The sequence below is a fragment of the Camellia sinensis genome, chromosome 4 (genome assembly GCF_055761805.1).
Source record: "Camellia sinensis isolate YWXY chromosome 4, ASM5576180v1, whole genome shotgun sequence".
In the NCBI taxonomy this organism is placed as follows: domain Eukaryota; kingdom Viridiplantae; phylum Streptophyta; class Magnoliopsida; order Ericales; family Theaceae; genus Camellia; species Camellia sinensis.
The window spans coordinates 189,773,956-189,796,473 of NC_138964.1; the positions used below are offsets into that span (position 1 = coordinate 189,773,956).

The 22,518-nt window shown below is 36.8% G+C and overlaps 2 protein-coding genes across 3 annotated transcripts in view; one reads left to right on the top strand and one right to left on the bottom strand.

Annotated features, from left to right (window-relative positions):
* LOC114256039 (uncharacterized) overlaps positions 1-2,451 on the top strand; it is a 30,085-nt gene extending 27,634 nt beyond the window's left edge. For both annotated transcript variants that reach the window (XR_014365450.1, XM_082922650.1), the window contains one exon: positions 2,276-2,451. Coding sequence is in view for 1 of the 2 variants with exons in the window: in XM_082922650.1 (XP_082778776.1) it covers positions 2,276-2,288 (13 nt within the window). In the remaining variant the exon portion in view is untranslated. The remainder of the gene's footprint in view (positions 1-2,275) is intronic.
* An 8,845-nt stretch (positions 2,452-11,296) lies between these two features.
* On the bottom strand, positions 11,297-19,411 carry LOC114256040 (uncharacterized). The gene is made up of 9 exons (XM_028195610.2): positions 18,800-19,411; positions 17,464-17,512; positions 16,586-16,674; positions 16,364-16,420; positions 16,127-16,189; positions 15,874-15,939; positions 14,408-14,494; positions 12,817-12,910; positions 11,297-12,134 (listed from the first exon to the last, which is right to left on the bottom strand). The coding sequence occupies exons 1-9, from the start codon at positions 18,902-18,904 to the stop codon at positions 11,608-11,610; spliced, it is 1,137 nt and encodes a 378-aa protein (XP_028051411.2). The 5' UTR covers positions 18,905-19,411; the 3' UTR covers positions 11,297-11,607.
* Between the last annotated feature and the right edge of the window lie 3,107 nt (positions 19,412-22,518).

Sequence of the window (22,518 nt, forward strand, 5' to 3'; positions counted from 1 at the left end):
TATTTATAGAGAGGCTAAACCATTGAGGTTGGCTCTCACATGTGTCAACAACAAATGGTAGAGGCCAAAAGGTTAGGTTGGTTAGCTATGTCTTAGTGGAATGAGCCGAACAAGTACTAAAGTTGATATCCTTTGAAGCCTCAAGTTGCAGAGATAATGGTTCATGCTCCTTAGGTAACGGAAGGGTATTGAGTATGTCACATATCTTTGTCTTGGAGTGTTATCTTCTCTTGGAGATCTCTCTATTTATAACCATTCAATATTCAACTCCCTTCGAGGAAAAATGGGGCGAGTATCTTGACAAATTCTTAACCTTAACCATAGAGCCACATGATCCCAAAGGTCTTGCAAGGGACCATATAGGATGATGCTTAGACCCTCCATGACCGGAACACCAAATCAAGTTCCCTCAAGGGAAAAATGGGGTGAGTATCTTGACAAATTCTTAACCATAACTCCCAAACCACATGATCCAAAGTTCTAGCAAGGGGTCATAGGATGACGCTTAGGCATCCCATGATTGCAACACCAATTGAGGGGGTTTTAAGGCCTTGCTCCCTATCTAGAAGGACGCGGAGACACATCATGTTGAGTGAAAGTTGTTTAGCTCAAGTGAGGATGAACTGAACATGTTATTGTGAGTGGGGGGAGGATGCGCTCATTTGGAGGGTAGCTATTAGGACACATGAATACTACTGGCCCATGCTTATGCACTCTACTTTCCACAAGGTGTAAAAGAAAGGACCAAACAAATCAGTGGGGCTATGCCGATACAACTGAATATGCATTAGAAAGTTCAATCCCTCCCCTATGACACCAAAAAAAACCCAGGCCAAACTTCTAAAAGCCCGCGGGCATCCATAGAACAATATTGTGGCAATGTAGACCGTTATGGTTTTTCACCAAGGCGGTGGATTGAAGCAATTGCAGCCAAAGCACTTCGTCTATGGGCATCGACAAGCCGCTACATTAGCAGTGCATAAACCATGTCGTCAACCAAGTTTGTTCAGTGGTTGTAACATAATTGGTTTGTGTCACTTTATGATTGGTGCATGTGACGCACCATGTGTTAGAGGTGACATGTCAATGATGTGGCTCATACGTGACCAGTTAGATCCACATTCTTAAAATACTTTTTGTTTTTTAATATGCTACCATCTATACTGTCCTATTTGTTGGGAAACTGATCCATGAAAACTCACCAGGCTTATTAGAATAAAGCACTGATTTAATATCCTTGCTTTATATATAGGATTAATTAACTAATCCATGTTAAGAAGTGGCAATCACTCAGATCAAGACATAACAGACCAGTGGCTGCTATTTTTATAGAGGGAGCATTCTTCTTGTTTAGATATTTCTTTCTTTGATACTTCCATGTTATCTAAAATTTCCGAGCTACATTCGTCCACAGCTCTAGTTCCCCCCATCCATCCCCTCTTTTCCCCTCCCTGTATAATATCTTTTGAATTAGGGAGACAGTGATACACCCTTTTCATAGGGGAGGAGAATGAATTGCACAATTCTTAACCAAACTTGACTACATGAAAAGTAATAACTCAATTATATCCGTACTTTAATACCTTCAAAACTAACCTTCTTGAAAGTAAATAAGCTGTCCAGAATGAAAGATCTTCAATTTGTTTGGTTTGAAACCCAAACAAAAGGAGGAAGACAAGAACAGATATATGATATTTTACTAGTCGTGAAGTGTTGTCTTTTTTTTTTTTCTTTTTTTGTTTGGATGAATAATGAGTAAATTTACTCATGAAGTGTTCTTGACTAGTCATTAGTAAAGAAATATGTAAACATGGATAATAATAGATTTGGTCATAGAGAGATTATTAACAGCATCAATCGGGATTTGGCTTTTGAAGGATGTGGATGATAAGACACACAGTCATGGAGAACTTAACAACAGTCAATGTTTTGCATTCTTAGGAGTAGGACATTGTATCTGGTGAGATGGCATAAGTAGCGTAATGATAGTGAGTGTTATGGCTTTCTTAAAAATAAGATTTTATAAGTGAAAGTAGGATTCGATGGTATAATAACTTCAGTTTGTATATGCATAGGTCAAGTACTTTTGGGAACATATTCAAAATATTAGTCTTGTAAAGAATTTTTTGCACTTGAGCTACAGTTGCTGCTGCCTTTTATGTGCTTTGAGTTCACATTTTCATGCTACTCATATGTCTTCAAGAAGAATGCATTATTTATTGCTGCGAACTGCCTTACTGGTGTCTGACTTGGGGCTATATTTTATTCATTTCAGGAATTTATGGTGACTTCAGGAGCCATAGGACCTTCAAATCCTTATGGGTAATTGTAGTTTGGAATTGTACTAGATATACTTGAGGATTTTTTACATGATTGTCAATTTTCTCTCTCATCTGCAATGTGAACTTGCACAAATGTCTTAGCATCTTATAAAATTTATCTGTTTGTCTTCTCGTTGGTCTTATAAAAGCTGCTTTTTTTTCTTTTTCTTGGTATCTTATATGAATTTTGTAAAAAAAATTGTTTCTATTGATGGTAAATCATCTATTTTCTTACTTAACAATTTAGAGAAGAAGAAAATAATAATGGCTCTAGAGTGGCTCTAGAGTTGCACATACTACATATTTCCATTGAAGCATCTAATTGTCTTGATAAACACCTAAGAAAGGATATTGCAATATTAAAGAGGAACGAGAAAGAATTCTCTCTTTCCCTGTTGGGATGGAGGTGTCAAGTGGGGGGCTTTGTTAACCTAATGGAACAATTAGTAATTCAGTAATGGTAATCATAAATTTGGAGTGGTTTCAGCAAGAACACCTTTGAATCAGGTTGATGAACTATTTTTGAAAGGATTTGTTTGTTATTCTTTTCAATTCTGGATATTATCTCACACAACTATCATATTTCTAGGACATGACGCATTGTTGGAAACTTTTTCCCCCTTCTATATCTTAAATCAAGTAGTTAGAGATGTTAACATGTCTGTAGAGACATAGATGCTTTTAAGTATGACTTCTGATACTTTGCTAAGAAGTGTGGTTTTTACTTTTGCATAATTGAAATTTGAGAAGATATTCAAAATGCCTAGCTTGATGTGGATTCCCTATTAAGGTTTGAGTTGATGTTGAATGGTTCGTGAAAGGAACTTTGAAGATGGAATGACTTTTGTGCTTTCAAGGCCAATGGAAATAATAAAAAAAAATGCATTCTTTTTTTAGAACTTAAGCACACTATCATTTCCATATTGAAAATGCTTGGAGTAACATAGATCCACTATGATCGGGAAACTTCAACAAAATTTTGGTTTACCTGAAATTTTATTAGAAGTGATATCCATTGCTTTTCCTTCTCCAAATTAGTTCAGTTCATTGCTGTAGATACACTCGGTCGACTTCATTCATAGCTAGCTTGAGTTTTGCTGTTGATCTGTAAATTTATATCGCTATACTTCGAAATTTATATTAGCTGAAGCATGTTGAGTTAGAACACAACGGCTATACAAAAGTGAATCTTTATTTAGATGCAAAGATACACTCAAGTATACAAAAAGACTCTCAAGGACACCTCACTTTTGGAATCACTCACATTCAAGCACTAGACACCACTCTTGATTGTTGTGTCTTGTGCCTTCCAAATGAGGTCACTTCCCTTTATATAGTCAGCCACCTCCTCAATGGATGGCTAGGATCATTTTGATCCAAAGGCTATTATTAACCCTCTAGAATATTCTAGCATATACTCATACTTTCCAATATTCTAAGACTCTTTAAACTATTCTAGTATATAATAGTACTTTCTATACTTCTAAAATATTCTAGAACCTTCTGGAACTTTCTAGATTTCTCTAAATTTTTACAAGCTTCTCTAACGTTTCGGAATCTTCTACAATATTCTAGAATCGTTTGGATTTCTTTAGATCTTTCTAGAGTCTTCTAGATCTTTCCGAAGTCTTCTAAATTATTCAACATATGTACTTAATAGCCTAGATGATTCTAGAAAAGTCAATGATGACTCTTAACACTCCCTCTCAGCATTGACTCCTTTATTTAGTTCTTTTTTTGTAGTTGAACCGAGTTGCTTCTGAAGCTCTACAAACTTTGAAGCTTCAAGTCCTTTAGTAAGCAAGTCTGGTACTTGGTTATCTGTTCTGATTGATTTCATCTCTATCTCTCCTTGGAGCACTTTCTCTCGAATGACATGATAGTGTACCTTCACGTGCTTTGTTCTTGCATGAAATTGGCTTCATGTCCTTGGGCTTAGGAACTAGCTCCCATGTCTGACTCTGTCTGAGGGCTTGAATCTCTTCCTCCATTGCCTTCATGTCCTTTGGTTTGCCTTTCCAAACGGCGTTGGCGCTGTAATGCTATCTTCTTCAGTTAGAGCAGCATTTGCATACTTCGGATTAGGCTTAAATTGTCTTTCTGACCTTCTAAGTTTTGGTCCAATCTCTTCAACCCCTTCTTGTTGGCTTAGGCGAACTTCTTCTGGACTATTGTGATGGACACCTTTTTTCCACAAACTTTAAAAACTTTTTGGTCTTTGACAAGTCAGGGTCTAGCTCATCACCACTTTGTGTTGATATTGGCTCCTTGATGATTTCTAAACTAGGAGGTGCCTCTTCCTCTCGTCTTTGCTCCCCCAGCTAGGGGTGTAATTTTGGCCCAGCCCGGCCCATGTCGGGCCTTGCAGACTCCCGCCAAAAAATCGGGCCAACCAAGCCGGCCCACGGGCCAGAAAACTAGGCCCAGGCCCAGAGGTATTCAGGCTTTGGGGGGGGGTAGTGGGCTTGGGCTTGGGCTCGGGCTTTGGGCCGGCTTGGACGGGCCTAAACAATTTTTAAAATTTTTTCCACCAAAATTTCATTATTTTCCATTAAAAATAACATTGGGCATCAGGTGGGCCGAGCGAGCCGGGCTTTTGGACGGACCTTGAGCGGGCCAATGGGCCGGCCAAGCGGGGCCGGGCCCATGGGCCCGGCCGGGCTTCAAAACGATGGCCCAAGGCCTTGGGTTGGGGTTGGGGTTGTGCTTGGGCTCGGGCCTAAACTGGTCGGGCCCACCTCGGGCCGTGGACGAGGCACGGGCCAAAATTACACCCCTACCCCTAGCTTTTCTTATAATTGATCTTCTAAATTTCTGGAGTCTGGCAATGGTACATCTTGTGAAGACCACCAAGATGATGCTTCATCAAATACAACATTCCTCGAAGTATAGCAGCGGCCAGTCATGGGGTTGCAACATTGCCATTTTTTCCTTTGACTGTCGTAACCCACGAAGGTGCAACGAATTGCCTTCTTATCAAACTTGCTACGTAGATGATTTGGCACAAATACGTAACAGACACATCCGAATACTCAAAAGTGACTTACGGGCTTTGTGTGCCATAACTTCTGAAAGGGTGAGACCAACCCCAAACCTGCCTGCGGTAGCCTGTTGATCACATGAGCTGTTATCTTCATACATTCAGCCCAAAATTTGCTAGGCACATTCTTAGCATGTAGCATGCTCCAATAAGTTTCTGCAAGATGCCTATTATTTCTTTCAGCCACTCCATTCTGTTGTGGAGTACTTGAGCAGGTAAACTGATATCGAATTTGGCATTCTCTAAGATAGTTAAAGAACTCATCTGATGAATATTCTCCTCCATTATCTGTTCTCAAGCATCGAATTTTCTTTCCAAGCTCGCTTTCAAGCTTCTTATGAAATTCTTTGAACTTAGCCAAAGCTTCAGACTTCTCTTTCATAAAATACACCCACACGTACCTTGAGAAGTCGTCAATGAAGGTCTCCATGTAGCGCATTCCGCTGATTGATGCTTGTTTTACCGGTCCGAAGACATCAGAGTGGATAAGCTCTAAGGGTTCCTTAGCTCTATACTTTTAATCTTCATATGGTATAAAGTTCTTTTGATTAATCTCAATTAACTAGAGTAGGATTTGGAAATCATATTTCCAAGCATGACATTTTTGCTTGTAGGATTTAATCTTATTTTAGATTACCATGCCAAGAAGCCCAACATGCGACATGACATGACACAGACACACCAACGCACCAATTTTTTGTTTTGTTTTTTTTTTTTTTTTTTTTGGTAGGATTCAATCTTATTTTAGATTAGAACTTTAAGGCTTAAACCTTATAATGAGTTAATTACTAAATACAGGTTGAGAAATTAAAGCAGAAGATAGAGTAGAGGGAGAAAAGTATTTTCTTTTGATCTTTGTACAACTATAATCTTTTAGTATGTTGCATTTTAAATAACTTTTTTTTATATTGCTAATATTTGAAATTCATCATGGCAAAGTTCTCAAATTCAATCGTGAAATCTATATCTAAATCTAAGCAATTCCTCTTGAATGAATGCTGTTCAAATCATTTCAAATTCATAAATTCAAATGCAACCTAGCATATTTGCTTGTCTAGATTTGGTGGATATAGCGAGCTTCTGTGTGGGATTTGTGTTACTAGGTTAGCTATGGAGAGGAACATTATGCCAACTACTACCCTTTAATTGTCTTAAGTTCATAGTTAGAATCAAACATATCTCATATCACTTAAATTCAATTTAGAGTTCTTTATGTGAGAGCTCATATGGTGGCTCTAGATACATTTGAGTGGTGGTTGAACAGATCAGAAGGCCAACCTGGATAGTTAAATTCTTTGAGATGTCTAAACTAGTTTATCTTGTGCATGTGTATCTGGTTTTTAGATGTAGGTAAGGCTTTGTCTATGTGAGATGATTGGGTAGTTTTGCTTGTTTTGGCCTAGTTTATGTGGATCGGCTCCCTTTGGTGACATAATAGGTTGCACTTGGGGCTTGCCTTCAAGGATTTTATGGAGCACAAAGGCACACCAGTATGAAGTTAAAACAAATGACATTGAGACATTGACACAATGTGAGATAGGTGTTCTTTTACAGGGTTTCTTGGTACTTTTCAAGCAAAGAAAGGGGTTCTCTACTTAACTAAAGCTTTGTTGAGAGTAAAAGAAGATGCTAGAGGCTACATTTTGCCATTTTTCTCAATTACTTGCGTTTTCTAAGAGGTTTTTTTTTTTTTTTTTGCTCTTGTTTGGGATTCAAAACACAACTTTCTCCTACATAGAGTAGACATGAATGCAGGACATGCAAATGCACATGACATAGACACATCAGGATGGCAAATCCTAAAAAAGTGAGATTAGGACATAGGAGTAGAAAAATATATTTCTATAGGTACATTATTATTATACTTAAAATTAATACTCTAAGGTCATGTTTGTTTGGGTGGACATGAGCTTAGGATTGGACTAATAGTCCAATAAAATTATTAATCCGATGTTTGGTTAAACAATTAAAGTACGGATTAATTATTTTAAACTTGACTATTAATTAAGATAGGATACATAATCCAACGGATTGGTAGTCCTAGGACTATTAGTCATGGGAATACTAATTCAGTCCGCCCAAACAAACATGGCCTAAATCTCTATGTAAGTATTTCTTAATGTGGAAGAAGAAGCACAACAAGTTCATTATGATTATATATATTCTGCTTATCACTACAACTCTGTTATTATATTTTAAAAATTTTAAAATTGTGTTCATCATTGGATCTGAATGTATAATGTAAAAGACAAAGTTGCTTAGAAAGGACACTAATGGCCTATATGTTGGGAGTGTTTGAGAGATGTAAATACAAAGTATTCAGAATTTTTTTTTTCTTAGTTACAAATGAGTCCACAGGATATTAGATTGTCTAACATGGACACAACACATTGGTGGAATTGTACATGTTTCTCCAACATAACTTTGAAAGATATTACCTCATGTACATGTTTCTGCTGGTTTCTCATACTTGTCTTCTATGGAAGGGCATTTGGTGTATGTCCAGGTGCATTGTTTGTAATGTCTCATGAGGCTACATTATGGGCTTTTACGACCCATGACAGCTGAGAATGATCCCCCATGCATTGTTGGGCCTAAAAAGGTGTTCAAAAAATGTTTTGCACTGTCAAGTAGTTAATATCTACTAGTAACATGTTGATAAAGGAAATCACATTAAATAACTTGTAGGCCATTACTCTAGTATTCTGAGTGGGTGCTTTATTTCTCTTGATTCTCTCTGTCTTTTCGTAATAACTCTTAGATGATACCTACTTCGATTAATTTATTAGGGGGCTACTGGTTGGTAGTTAAAACTTGGACTACTAACCTTGAGGTTTTGGGTTCGAAGCTTAGGGCAACCACTTCGTACAATTTATGCCAAATGTTGGGTTTGTACCCAACCTATCCCTTCCAGACCACCAACCAATGACATGGATGTACATTTTTTTTTATTGAATTTTGGTGATTCTCTGATCAGTAGGATGTGGATCACACCGGATCCCTGATCTATTCTCCGTCTTGGTGTTACATCACCATGCCACATAATAGAAACAAGAGCCAAAGGTGGGTAATCCACCCAATTAGCAGGAAGCTTTTTGCTGGCATAGGAACTAGCAAGCCAATGCGCTGTCCTGTTGTTTGCTTGACTGGTCCAACCAAACTACCATTGTTGCAGCTTTGAGAGGCTTCGAATGTCAAGCACCACTGCCATACACTCCCAAGGGGCACATCTTCAGACACACAAAGCTTGATAAGTGACTGATTATCACTCTCAATTTCTACCAAGGAGGTATTGTGTGCTTGGGCTAAAAAACATGCCAGGCAGATTGCGTGAGCCTCCGCTTCCACCGTGGGTGTCTGAACGCCATCTGTGGGAAGGTGGATGCAACGAAGGTCCCTCCGGAGTCCTGGTAGATGACCCATTACAATGTTGATTATGTTCAAACCATGCCTGGGAGCACTTCTGAATAACTTCACTTGGGTTGACTGGCGTATGATTAAAAACGAGATCGTTGCGAGCTTTCCATATAAACCATCCGATCAAGGCTATTTTGCTGATCAACTCAATTCCACTTACATCCTCAGATTCCTGACCCACCCCCAACCATTTTGCAGTCCATTGTGCTATGTTATGCACTGTACCCTGTTCTAGCGGCAGAGAAAGTAAGCTTCCAAACCACACCGCTTTCATCCATGAACAATCGAAGAGCAGATGTTCCACAGATTCTGTTTCCTTCAAACACTCTAGGCATAACTCAGAGGGGGAACACTTGCGTTTGAACAGATTGGACTTGGTAGCAAGCGCATCAATACACGCACGCCACCAAAAATGTCAAATCTTTGGAGGTACCTCCATGCTCCAAATAAGTTGCCAGAAATTTGGGGGAAATTGAAAAGTAGCAGAGGGTTGGACATTTGATGATACATCGATTGAGGTTCAAGCTAGATCATAACCTGATTTAACCGAATAGATCCCAGTCTTGTTTGGGTGCCACACCATGACATCCTCTCTCTCTCTTCAAAGGATAATGGGGAGGCCCGAATGGCTTGGACTTCCTCCTTTGATACAATATGGTAAGTAACACATGCATAGTGAGTGTCCTTGTGAGTTGAATCAAGTATTAGATTGTTGAAATTTGACTTAAATATTTAAGTTAGGTTTGTTTATCTTTTGAGCCAATCTTAAATGGGTTTTAATCAAACCAAGTTAAGTAGTTTAGTTTTGTGTACTACATATAAGTTTATTGATCCAAGTAGTAGCTTCATCAAATTTGGCTTGAACAATCTGTTTTAAAATGTATTCAAATTTGACTTATTTATACAACAAACTCGAATAAGTTTTTAATAAATTGAACACAAGTCGAACTTGAATAACTTAGTTCGATTTATGGGCCTAATTTTTCCTCTAGTTATTGATAATTAATTCGATTTACGGACCTGATTTTCCCTCTAATTATTGATAATTTTTCCGAAATGATATTCTGTAGAAAACAAATCAAACAAACTTGCTATATATATATACACTACAATTCACTATCCAGTTCCACCTCTTTTACTCATGTAATGAAACTTTCGTTTATTTTATTTTCCATCCTTTTATCTTTGAGCATCTCTGGGCCATCAATTATCAAGATTTCTCCCTAATAGAATTGTCATGAAATTATTCGTAAAAGAAAATTAACTACGAAAAATATGACGGGTGCCTAAAGTCAAACCTGTCATAGACCCAACCAGTAATGGCAACCCAAAAAACCAGTCTCAGTAAACTGATAGGTACGGTTTGGCCAACCCCACAAGATTTTGCTTCAATGTAAAAGAGAGGACAAAAGGGACAGCAAAAAAAAATACCGGTTAGAGTTGCAGAATTCTGGTTACAAGACACGTGTATGAGACAAAGGTATAAAAAGCTTTTGTTATATGGCCTAATATGCAGAGGATTTTTCTTGGTGAATGTGGCTGCGATTGATTTGGAAACATGTGAATTATGAATTAGGTGACAATCGGATATTATATATACATGTGCACGCGCGCTCGCTTTATGTTTTTTAAATTCTTGGGTGGGTGATGGAATAGTAACATGATTTCTTGGACATTCTAGGGTGTTGAATGTTACCAAACAAGATCGATTCATCAATGTTTTGTGGGAATGCACATGATTTGAGGCCTAAAAGTTTGAGAGGGAGGTGGGTACCTTTTTGTAGTACTGCAAGAAAAGAGATCAGGACTTCTTCTTCTTCTTCTTCTTTTTCTTCTTCTTCTTCTTCTTTTCTGTGTGTGTATATGTTCAATGGCTATTGGCTATTCAACCAGATGAAGGCCCTCAGTGGTCCTAAGTCTCAGCATGTCGACCTCTTTAACTTCCAACGAACTATAAACTTAGCTCTTTCTATGGTTAGGGCAACTTAAAAATTGGTAAGTCATTCCTATCCACACCTTTGGTTAGTTGTGTCCTGCAATCGTACTTGCAGCAACTACTTTAAAAACTGACCAAAATATTGCTCCCTAAGCTTATAAAATAAGAATTAAGTATGAATCGTATGATAGTATCACTTTAATTTAAAAGTTACAAAATGATCACACATGAAGAAGGCAGTCCTAGAGACTACTGTGACAAATTTAAAGACAACAAGAATACTATTCTTTAAAAAAAAAATCACGATTGTATGAGATACAATGTAACAATATTACATTCATTCTAGAATATTTTTCATTTAGATTGTATTTGAATCATAAATTCAGATAAAATTTTAAAAGGAGAAGAGGAAATGTGAGTGAAATGTAGATAAAAATATAATTAAATTTCATTCACATTTCAAACACATTTCCCTTTCCCTTTCTCTTTATAAATTTCTATCAAAATCCACGATTCAAACACTACATTACTGGATAATGAAAAAATTATAAAACATTAAAAGTAGTCCAAAAGTCTTCCCAATTAAAAGACAATGCATGTGCAATGTGTGAAGTTCCTCTTCAACTGTACCATGTATACGTTCTAAACAATCTAACTGGTTCAAATTATTCTGTCATGGATTCTACCAGAAATTTGGTCTTCCTACACACAACTTAAACCCCGGTAGCTCATTATAGATCACCAAATTTCACCACTAAAAACTTTCCCTACAATTAGAACATAACAAGTATACATAAAACCAGAGAATAATAAATAAATAAATAAATAAATAAAAAGCTTCAATTAAGACAAGGAACAGTAAAATGTCCACAACGTGCACTTTTGATCAACTTTCAACTTGATGGAGGCGGAGGTGGAGCATGGGATGGGGGAGGTGGTGGCATTGACATCTGTGGCATAGAAGGGGGCCTCCCCACCAGCTGCTGAGGCGGTGGCGGTGGCCGCCAAACAGGTTGAGGGATAGCCATTCCAGTTGGTGGTGGAGGCGGCCTTGTAAATGCTAGAGGAGCTAGTTGTGAAGGTGGTGGTGGCATGTTTGGTGGCGGCGGCCTGAACTGCTGAAAGGGCAGTGGTGGCATGGAAGGAGGTGGCATTGCTTGACCAGGTTGCTGAGGCTGCCCCTGCCAAGACGGAGGACCAGACATTGGCATGGGTGGGAAGACTCCACCTTGTGTGGGTGGCCGGAGCGGTGCCATTGGTGGTGGAGGAAGAGAGCCATTTGCAAAAGGGCGTGGAGGAATTGGAGTACTGATGGTGCCATTGGCCTGAGGAGCATTGGGAAGTGTAGGAGGCCCGCTCGCAAACAAGGTGTGAGGCCTGCTTTTTTGGGCAGTTGGATTGCTGGCAGCCAAAACTCTTTCTGCATTTTATCATATAGCAGTAAATAAGCAAATGATCTCTTGAAATGCATTCGTCTAACGGTGGACCAGTGCATATTAAATCAATTGGACACTTTCGATTTCACCACTGTACACATCTGGCACTCTGAATATATCAAAAACTCACATGCGAGGCAGATCAATCCAGATTTCAGTTGACGAGCAATCTAATCAAATATATATATTTACGCTCCATTTGTTTTAGCGGATATTTGGTTGCGACCTTGAAACTAAATGTTAGTAGTTGTATTAGTGGTGGTGATGGGGTGGAGGTGGTGGTCGTGGTGGCAACGGTGGAGGTGAGGTGGAGATGGTCGTGATGGTGGTAGTGTGGTGGCATTGGTAAGACTTATGTATGAAAAATTGTTTTTTACCTTTTAAAACTGGAAAACATTTTCTGCTCAAATAGCTTATTTTCCATTGAATATGAAAACATTTTCTATTGACTTTTATTTTCCGTCATTCTACATGCCAGAAAATGTGGAAACCAATTTCCAGAAAACCAAAACAAACAGAGCATTACTTTCAAGTGGACTAGCTACAGAATTCAGAATTAGGAATCTCTCAAAAACAAATCCCCAACCCCGATTGGTCAACATTGGTGCGATGTGCCTTGGTTCTATGTGAATGAGTGCATGTAGAACATAATGAGAGAGACCGTACCTGCTGGGGTACCATGACGCTCCCCTTTTGTGTCTTTCTTGTATGCATAGGATACTGTTATCTGCCGGTTGCAAAGATATTGACCATTCATTGCCTGCACAACATAGGATAGTTATTATTGAAATAACTCTTAATACAACCAAAATAAAACATTTCATTGATTTCCACATGACAATATTATCTAACAGGATATCTCTTCAGCAAACTATGTTGCTGGCTGCTTAAAGAGACAGAAAGACGATATAAAATATATCAATTTTCTTCAATATATCCTAATTTTTTGAGAGAAAGGTGATGAGTGATGAATGGCGTTAAAATTGAAACCTAGAGTTCTTTTCATATACGTTTTCTTCAATATCTCCTTTTAGTTTTTTGAAAGAACGGTGATGAATGGTGTTGAAATTGAAACCTAGAGTTCTTTTGATATAAGTCCCCAAGTAATGTAGTTAACTATGAAGGAGTACAAATTTTGACTCTCTATTCAATAAAATGTCCATGTTTCAATACTAGAATAGTAGATTTTATATAGTAACATAAAAAGAAAAGGAATAGAAGCCAAGTAGAAATTTTCACTGCAGTGATTTTGCGACTTTATTTTTCTAAATGGAACTCAAAGCAGAGTGAGAAGATGAAGGACGGAGCCATGTTTGCAAGACTGAGCCATTCCATTAAATATAGCAGGCCTGTTAATTACTCATCACACAAAGGACAAAACAGAAAAACTTGAAATGATATAAATTACCTCCAAATCAACAAAATCAAAATGGTTAGCAGCATCAGATCCATGGAAAGAGATCCAACATTTTTTTGATAAGTGATATGAATCTAAGCTAATTCAATCCCTACCTCCTAGATGCCCACTAAGCAATGGCAATTTCTAACAAATTTCCAACATAAGGAGACAAAAATCAAATGAAGATCAAAAAATGATTAGCAGTGTCACTGATTCATGAAAGGAGATCCATCAATTTTTTTTATGAAAACAAATCTAACCCTAACTCTATTCATACCTCCTAGATGTGATGCCAACATAAACAACCAATAACAAAACTATCATTTTTGCTCATTAAAGAACAGAAAGCAGACAAATTAGGGTTTTCTGAAGAAAGTTGATAATTAGAAACAGCTCCATTTGAGCTAGTTAGCACTTAAACCACTGGTTCAAGCAGTATTTCTTCAAAGTCTATAAAGACAGGACCATTTTTTAGAGTTTAAACACATTATAGGAATAGGTTGACAGTTGGCCCAGATTCTGTTAAACATTGCTCATAATTACAACATTTCTGTATGGTGTAACTAAACTAGTTTCTCGAAAGCCCAAATACAAAATCCAATAAAAAAATAAACAAAACTCATAGCCCTAGATTCAGTATAAACAACGTGAGAGCCAATAAGAATCCTGACAGATATAAAATTCATCTCTTTGTGAGGTACACACCAAGTAGATTGCTTAACTAATATCAAATTAAAAAAGAAATCCAAATTAAAAAACCATTTGTTCATCTTTAAACTTTTTAATTCTGAACCTCAGATCTCTCTCATGAGAACTTAATACCACTATCATATGAAGCTAAAAGCAAAAGACAAATACCTCTATTGCAGCATCAGATGCATCAAAAGAATCATAGCTAATGAAACCAAATCCACGGGAGTTCCCCGTCTCTGGATCTCTCATTATCTGAAAAAGAAAGGAAATAGAGAAACATCTGAACACAAAAGAAAACAAGCATCAAATGAATTGGCACCATAACAATACTTTATGATTATCCCCATTCATTACCACTAACACTATGCCCAACGCAGGCAGAGATGAGTGTAGAACCAACCATTACATCCGGACCAAGATTTTAATACAGCTCCACACAGACATTTTAAGCTATCAAAACATATATATACATTAAAATACATACAAACAATATATACGAAAATCTAAGAATTGTGGTCAATTATCTTGCAAAAAATCCAACCAATTCAGTGATCCACCACAGTGATTTTTCAAAAAACAAAAGAAATTCACAATTTCCGAACACTTCAAAAATATTTTTCACCCACGGGAGTCATAGAAATGAAATGGAACAGACACAGACTTGCTTCGGAAGGATAATTGTATCAATATGTTAGTTATGCAAGCATTAATCAGAGCATTAGACGATTGATAAAAGCATGGCCAACCTATTTCCTAGAAAGTGGCATTTCAAAGAGATTAGGTGTCTGAGGCTGATCAATAAAGAGATTAAGTGGTTGAGAGATAGAATTCCAAAGAATTAGAGAAATACAATAGCAAACTTCATGGCCTACAGACTACTTTATGAAAGGTCAAAAGCTTGAGCTCTCTACTATAAAGCAAGTCTGCATGCAACCTCATCACAAAAATGAAGCCAGAGATTAGTTCTGGACCAACTCTGCCTCCCTCCTAGCAACCCCATTAGTCAGTATGTCTACTACTCATTCATATTCATAATATATTTTTAATGTACATATGATTTTCTGTTTAGGTTAGAAAGTGGTACCCAATACTATGATGCACGATTCAAAAACTAAAAGAGTAAATTTCAATTCAATTCACTGTTTGTATCTTGATTCAACAAACATGATTTTAGTTGATATGCATCCTATCCATGGGTGCTGCTGCAGTAGTAGTTTATATCATTATCAAAAAGTAAATAAATAAAAGAAAGAAATCCCAGTGAAAGCCCTTCAGTTGTCTTTTGACCAGTTTGAGCGAATATTTTGAAACATGTTATTCTTTGATGTTTACAGACATTTAGATGTGTGCCAAAAATTTTGAATGTGATTCTTTAGGCCTTTTCCTCCTCTTATCTTCATTGTTTAATCCACACACAAGTCCTACATCGAGTAAACAAAAATGAAAAAAGAAAATAACAAATGTACAACACTGAAGAATTTCATAAACAAACAAATAAAAAGGGACACTAATATGAACAAACAAAAACATGCAGCAACAATAATTAAGAGAATGAAGAGTGTTGCAAGTACTTCTCAGTTTAATGAATACCCATCAAAACAATATGAAACAAAAGGTAAAGAAGGTATGACCTTGGGGTTCGTAACAATGACTCCAAATGCACTGAAAGTATCATACAAAAGTTTCTCATCCACATCCTGCAAAGAATATGAAGTCAATTTCAAAGTTGAAACTATGGCATAGGGATATGGCAGCAGTGAATGTGTGTGTGAATATTCTAGAAAGAAAATATTTACAAAGAAGAACCATGTGTAGTTCTTTTCTTTTTTCTTTTTTTTTTGGGATTGTGATGCAGGGAAGCAAGTTCAAGATCTTATTTCTTACAGGATCAAGGTTTCCAACAAAAAGGTTAGCTCCAACATCCAAGCTCTTTTTATCTTGGGATGCCTGGAATAAAAAACAACAAGAATGAAAATTACTCATCAGATTTTGCATCGAACTCATGCAAAGACTGCAAAAAATTGAACCAATAAAACTTCTAGTGATGGTCCTTGAGTTGATATTCCAAAGGTAAGCATAAAGAAACAGCAAATGATACATAATGAGAATAAGGATCCTCACCTTATTCACCCTTATTGGCTTCCCATAAAGTTTAATCATATTCAGAACTTTTATTGCCTGCAACACCAAAAAAAGAAAGTATCACTGATAAAATAAAAATAAAAAAAAAACATAGAAGCAAGGAGAAAGCAAAACTCAAGAGATGAACCGTGATCGTAGCATCAGTTAAGAAGATACAGAGAGCACTGCTAATGATGCCACAAGCAATGAAGTACAACTTACATAATCAGCATCCTCTTCACTTCGGAATTCTACAAAGCCATATCCTTGATGAAGATTGGTGACTCTATCTTTGGGAACATACACATTTACTGAAACAGAACAAAAAAGACCACAATTATGCATTCTTGAAATTTATAGAAGGAACTCTCACAAGAAAATTCTTCTAAATAAACAACCAAATGCATCATGTAGAAAGAGAAAATAGAGATTGGACAACATCACCATATTCAATCCCTAGTTTTTCAGAGATCTTTTTTAAACACGTTCAGATTTCAGAACCAATTTAACAGTGAATAAAATCAGGAAAAAAGATGAAAAACACAAAAAAATGCCCAAGTCCGGAGAACGTTAGTATAAGTTCCTACTATTGAATTTAAATGGTAGTATAAATTATTCCTTTTCTTCCAAATGCTATATTGGTAATGTAATTATTCTCCAATGTTTCATTTTGCATTTTACTTCACTATTATGAGTTTTGCAAGATTCATCCTTTCGTTCCTGTATTTAAGGATGGTTACTGGTTTTTAACTATTTAAACACATAGAGACGGACATATCTCGATGCAGCAAACCAAGACTATATAGAATTGGTACATAAGGAACTTCCTTAATTATGCAAAATTGACATGAAGGAAATGGAAAACAGGGGCTTGTAGCAGAGACCAAGTATCTATCTAAAGGCATTATCTTGTGTATTTAGAACAATGACCGAAAACATATACAAAAAGACAATGTACTTTATGAACTCATAAAGATGTGCAAATAGAGCCAAGAGTTTTAATGACGCTGATGGAATAGCATGTCTCTTTCACTTCACCACTTTATTTAAATAAGATTAATTATAGAATGCTTTCATGGTGACGGAATATTATAACCTACCAACAGGGCCTGCTTGAACAAACAACTCCCAGAGTAACTCTTCAGTTACCTACAAGCAGACACAGAACAAGCATCAGCTAGATTAAAAGTTCAACAATCGAAGAAACTTTTTGGGGTGTTAGTTAGTGCCAGGGTAATTGCTTGGGCTAACCAAAGAAGGTAATTCAAGTTTGGGAGCAGCCACTTTACACAAGTAACGCAAAAGGTATCTAATCTTGCCCCTCCCAGCACTCTCGGATCTTGATTGACAAGGACCACATTAGATAATGTGCTTTATCGAAAGAAAAATTTGGTGATCCTTAATGAGTATCTAAAAAATTGATTAGCTATGAACCACACTTATAAAAATGAGACACTAAATTATAACAGTTCTGTATACCAAGTTTGAATTGAAATATCCAGTGGGTGATATAGAAATCAAAAAAAAAAAAAGAAATTCCTTAGCTCACTGCAATTGATTGTCTTCTTTCATACAGAAAGTACTTGAAGCTAGAAGAAGAATGAAGATTACTAAGTCCCATGACCCTGTAAGAATTAGCAGTCCAGAATGACTATGACTAGAACAGACTTGTATACAATGACAGCCAAAAAACCTCCATAGAAGATGATTCAATCAAGAGTTTGGATCAATGCAACAACCCTCAGGTAAATTCTTGGTAACTTAAAAGTAGGATTTTGAACCCTTTGAGAACTTGTGAATTATTTGTACCAACACACCGCCTATAGAATAACTGAATTTTGGATTGTAAGATCTCTGTCGCAAATCACCGCAATACTACAAAACCACACAGTAAGTAAAATGAAGTCGGGACTCTATAGTAGTAGCCTGGTTGTTATTCACATGTTGACAAAATATTGTCCTACATCGTCGCATACTATCATGCAGCAATCATATTAGCTACTGAGCAATTCACATCAACAGAACAGCCTGTCTCTAATCAAAGCCAAAAGATAAGACTTTTATTCATAAGGAAGCTATAATACTTCAATCGAACAAATTGCACAAAGGATTCTATATGGGTAATTATTTGGAAAGGGCAAAAAAAAAAAAAAAAAAAAAAAAAAAAAAAAAAAAAAAAAAAAAAACTAAACATATACATTTCTGAAACATGAAGCTGGCAACAACTGAGTAAACTAAAAGTTGATGATTTTGTGAATGACAGTGGCAGTGACAGTGACAGTGACAGTGACAGACAGGTCTTCAATGTGAATAATACAGAGCTTGAACTTGAGTGAAAACACAACTGGGAGGGTCGTGGAACAAGGAAGAAGAGAGTGAATCAAAGTTGGGCAGTGAGGTTTAGTTTAAACCCTATTTTCGACATTGCTTATAAACCTGAGGATCAAGATTGCCGACGTAGGCGGTGGCGTCTTGGTTCCTCTCGGCGGAGTGTTGGCCGAGCAGGTTCGCTCCCACGCCTGGAGCTATTCGAGTCGTCATCGCCTCTCACTCCTCGCCCCCTCTGTCTACCCCCTCCTCTGTCTCTAGCTCCTCCGCTCTGAAACAATATGGTAAATGCTCTGTTTGGTTGTTCTTACCTATTAATAATTTGTGGTGGTGCTTTTGGGCGGAAATTACTGGAAAATGGAAACTACAAGAAAAATTGCAAAATTGTGGGGAATCGAAATTAGTTGAAAGAAACACTAGGCTTTGGTTTGTTTTTTAGAAAAAATTTTAAAAAAAATTCTCTGAAAATAAATTTTCAAGAGTAATCAAACCAAATATTTTTTTAAAAAAAAATTTAAAATTTTGTTTAGTTACTTATTTTTTAAAATCACTCTCTCTCATACACATTAAATCAATCATTTTTTTAAAACTCTCTCTTCAAAATGATTTTTTAAAACCATTTCTGAAAAAAGACAAACTAAACAAATTTTCATACTTTTTATTTTAAAAATTACTCTACAAATACAAACCAAACGCATCCTATTTTTTTTTTTGGTTTTTATAATAGAATGCTGCAATGGCACCTTATTATTTACTCTGAACCCTCACCACCAAAGTTCTTCCTCACCTTCTTTTTCTCTGGACCCACCATAATTTCAAAAGCATCCCTCTTTGAATTCCCATCATTACCATAAGCTTTCCATCGGCAACTCTTCTCAGCCATGTGGGCTCTGTGACGCTCCAAACCTATATTAAGGGTTGTGTCACAATTTAAATATGTCCTTACAGATTTAGCGTTATAACTGGTCAATGATTCTAAGATTATCAAAGGTCTCTAAATTAATTAACATATGATAGGAGCTGCGGAAGCAAATAAATAGAACATACATAATCCATTGAGTTATGTAGGCATACATGGGACAGAAATTTTAAATATTGAATATATATATATATATACAAGTGACGTTATGGTTACAGTAATTTTACGTCACCAAAACGGGCACTTAGCCCAATACAGATAGACAGAAACTTGTTCGAGAAGCACCAGAAATAAAACAAATTCTTTTGTATAGTTCACCAAACAAGACCACAGGACTTGACTTTCTGGAACCTCCTCGGGAGGCACAAAAATGGAAGCCAACAAAACAGAAATCTAGGCGATCATCACTGAGCCTGGCTACGTGTCTGATCACCTACATACATAAATAATAAAGTAAGCAGAAACCCAATGAATAATAATGGAGTAAAGGGGTAATGAATGAAGTCCCATAACTAAATCAATTGACAAAAACATATTCATAGTCATATTCTTGTTCAAGTCATTGATAGAAATCAGAATTCATACTTAATCTTACATCTATTAATGCTAACAGATCACATACAGAGCATCGAAAACCATACTTGTAAGTTCCAAAAAGGAACCTCCAGCTGAGTACGGATAACTTGTCAGTTCCATAAAGGAACCTCCAGACCGAGTACGGATAACTTGTCAGTTCCATAAAGGAACCTCCAGACCAGGAACTGATAACATACTCGAACCACGAAATTGTCAAAAATTAAACAATCATTTATTGTACATAACATAGCATTTCATAGAACAGATCTTATTTTATCATACAGAAAATAAATAAAGTTGAACATAACTTTACTAAGTTATTACTCAGTGATTATTGCACAGATAACTTTGATAGCAGCCAACGGATCAACAGTTTATGGCGCGTGACCTACATAAACATAACAGATACACATATTGAAACACACATTTGGGTTGTACTTAACTTATTTCGTTTCATTCTTAGTATGTCTTAATCTTGGCCCAGGAATGCCTAGGATGCAATGAGGATGCCAAAATGCAGTTGAAAACACTTGGTCAAAAATGCTAGAAACAGGGGTCTCACTCGAGCGTAATTTCCTTTGCTCGAGCGGACATGCAAAATGTGAGTGGTTGCTCGAGTGCAACTTCTATCGCTCGAGTAGTCTGTAAACTTCTACAAAAGTACTGGTTGCTTGATTTTCCCACTCGACGATCGCTCAAGCGTGAGACTCAAGTCCTCACTCGAACGCAACTCTTGTCACTCGGGCGGTCTGCAAAACATGTGAATTTTTAAGAGCTTGCATTTCACGCTCAAGCCAACTTTTGGTCGCTCGAGCAGAAGCGCAAGATCACAGAGTGGTCGCTCGAGTGCACCTTCTGTCGCTCGAGCGGAGGGTGGAAATTCTGAAATTTCTAGATTGCACTTCCAAGTCCAAAACTAGAATTCAATGCCTTCAAACTCAACCTTTGGGCTCCAAAACTTGAGAAAACATGTCTAAACTTAGAAAACATAGAGAATTAAAGATCATTTCATGAAATCAAGGCTCAAAAGCTTTCCTATTGCTCAAAAGTCAACTCAAAACTTTGAAAACATATCATATATGCAATGGAATGAGTTCGAAACTTCTAAATCATGATCAAAGTAGGCAAATTGATAAAAAAAACATAATAAATTCTCAAAACTATGGTAGGCTTGGTGCATATATGTGAGAAATCTTAGCAATTGAGCTCAAAATGAAAGAAAAATGTGCATGCATGCATGCATGATGTGTTCCTCCTTCCTACCTCACTAGCTCAATTCTTGCATAATTCAACTAAGTTCTCTTGAATTCTTGTAAGAGTGAGTCAAATGAAAGCTTAAGAAATGAAAGTCTTACCTACAGTCCTTAATTCTTTGAATTCTTGGTGAGTCCTAACTCAATTCTCCAATTGCCCCTTAATTGCCTAAGAATTCGTCCATTTCCTTCTTAAAATCAACTCTCACCTTCTAATTCTCTCTTTCTCTCACGTTTGGAGTCTCTAGCATGAAAGAACAAGAGTGTGTAATGTAGGCAAGAGTATACATGAGCCTTATATAGGCCCCATTAAGTTGACTTAATTAACCTAGGCTTAAACTAAGCAAATAAGTGTTATTTATGCTAATTAATTCGTTCTGAATCAAATTTCAATTAAACCTACCATAAAATTCTAAAAATTCCAAATAACACATAACTTAAGTCAATTTCATAATCGGATGCCGATAAGGCCTTTAATTCACAAAACAAAACAGAAACATGAACAAATATTCATATAATAGACAGATATAAATACAAATAATGCAACTCACATTTAGTTAACTTAGGATTTCATCTTAATTACTCGTTAGGCATACTTAATCATGGCTTAACAGTTAATCATGGGTCGAGGTTACAGGTTGTAATCAAGGGAAAGTCACTAATGAGTGTTATGGCCAATAACCAAGTAAGATCTCAGATCGCCGGATGAGTTAAATTAGCCTTCTTTCTAAGTCCAGCTTTCTTAGGTAGCGCATTACCCTTTTGACATATCTTAAGAGGCATTGACACAATGTCTCATAAGCAATGTAGGGAATTATATTGATGTTGGAATATAAATACATAATAGTAGAATAATTACAAATATCCTTAATTGCAAAAGTTCGTTCCATCAACATTACATCCAAAAGAAAATTTAAGATTTCATATGGACTTTACAAAACAACAAAAGAAAATCCTTACTTTCTAGGATAGCCAAATGTCCTCGAAGGTTTCCGGTTCGTCGTCTTCTACTGCACACTCCTCTTCGACACCTGACATGATAAGCTTTGAACGCCCAGTAAACGCACACACACCCCATC

Bases quoted from the DNA above. Each gene is read 5' to 3' on its own strand.
- LOC114256040 (XM_028195610.2), bottom strand. From the start codon at position 18,904: ATGACGACTCGAATAGCTCCAGGCGTGGGAGCGAACCTGCTCGGCCAA. The intron at 15,940-16,126 runs GTAAGAAATAAG...TATTCTTTGCAG, and splicing joins TTGTTGGAAACCTTGATCCT to GATGTGGATGAGAAACTTTT. The intron at 14,495-15,873 runs GTCATACCTTCT...TTTCTTTTTCAG, and splicing joins TCATTGTTACGAACCCCAAG to ATAATGAGAGATCCAGAGAC.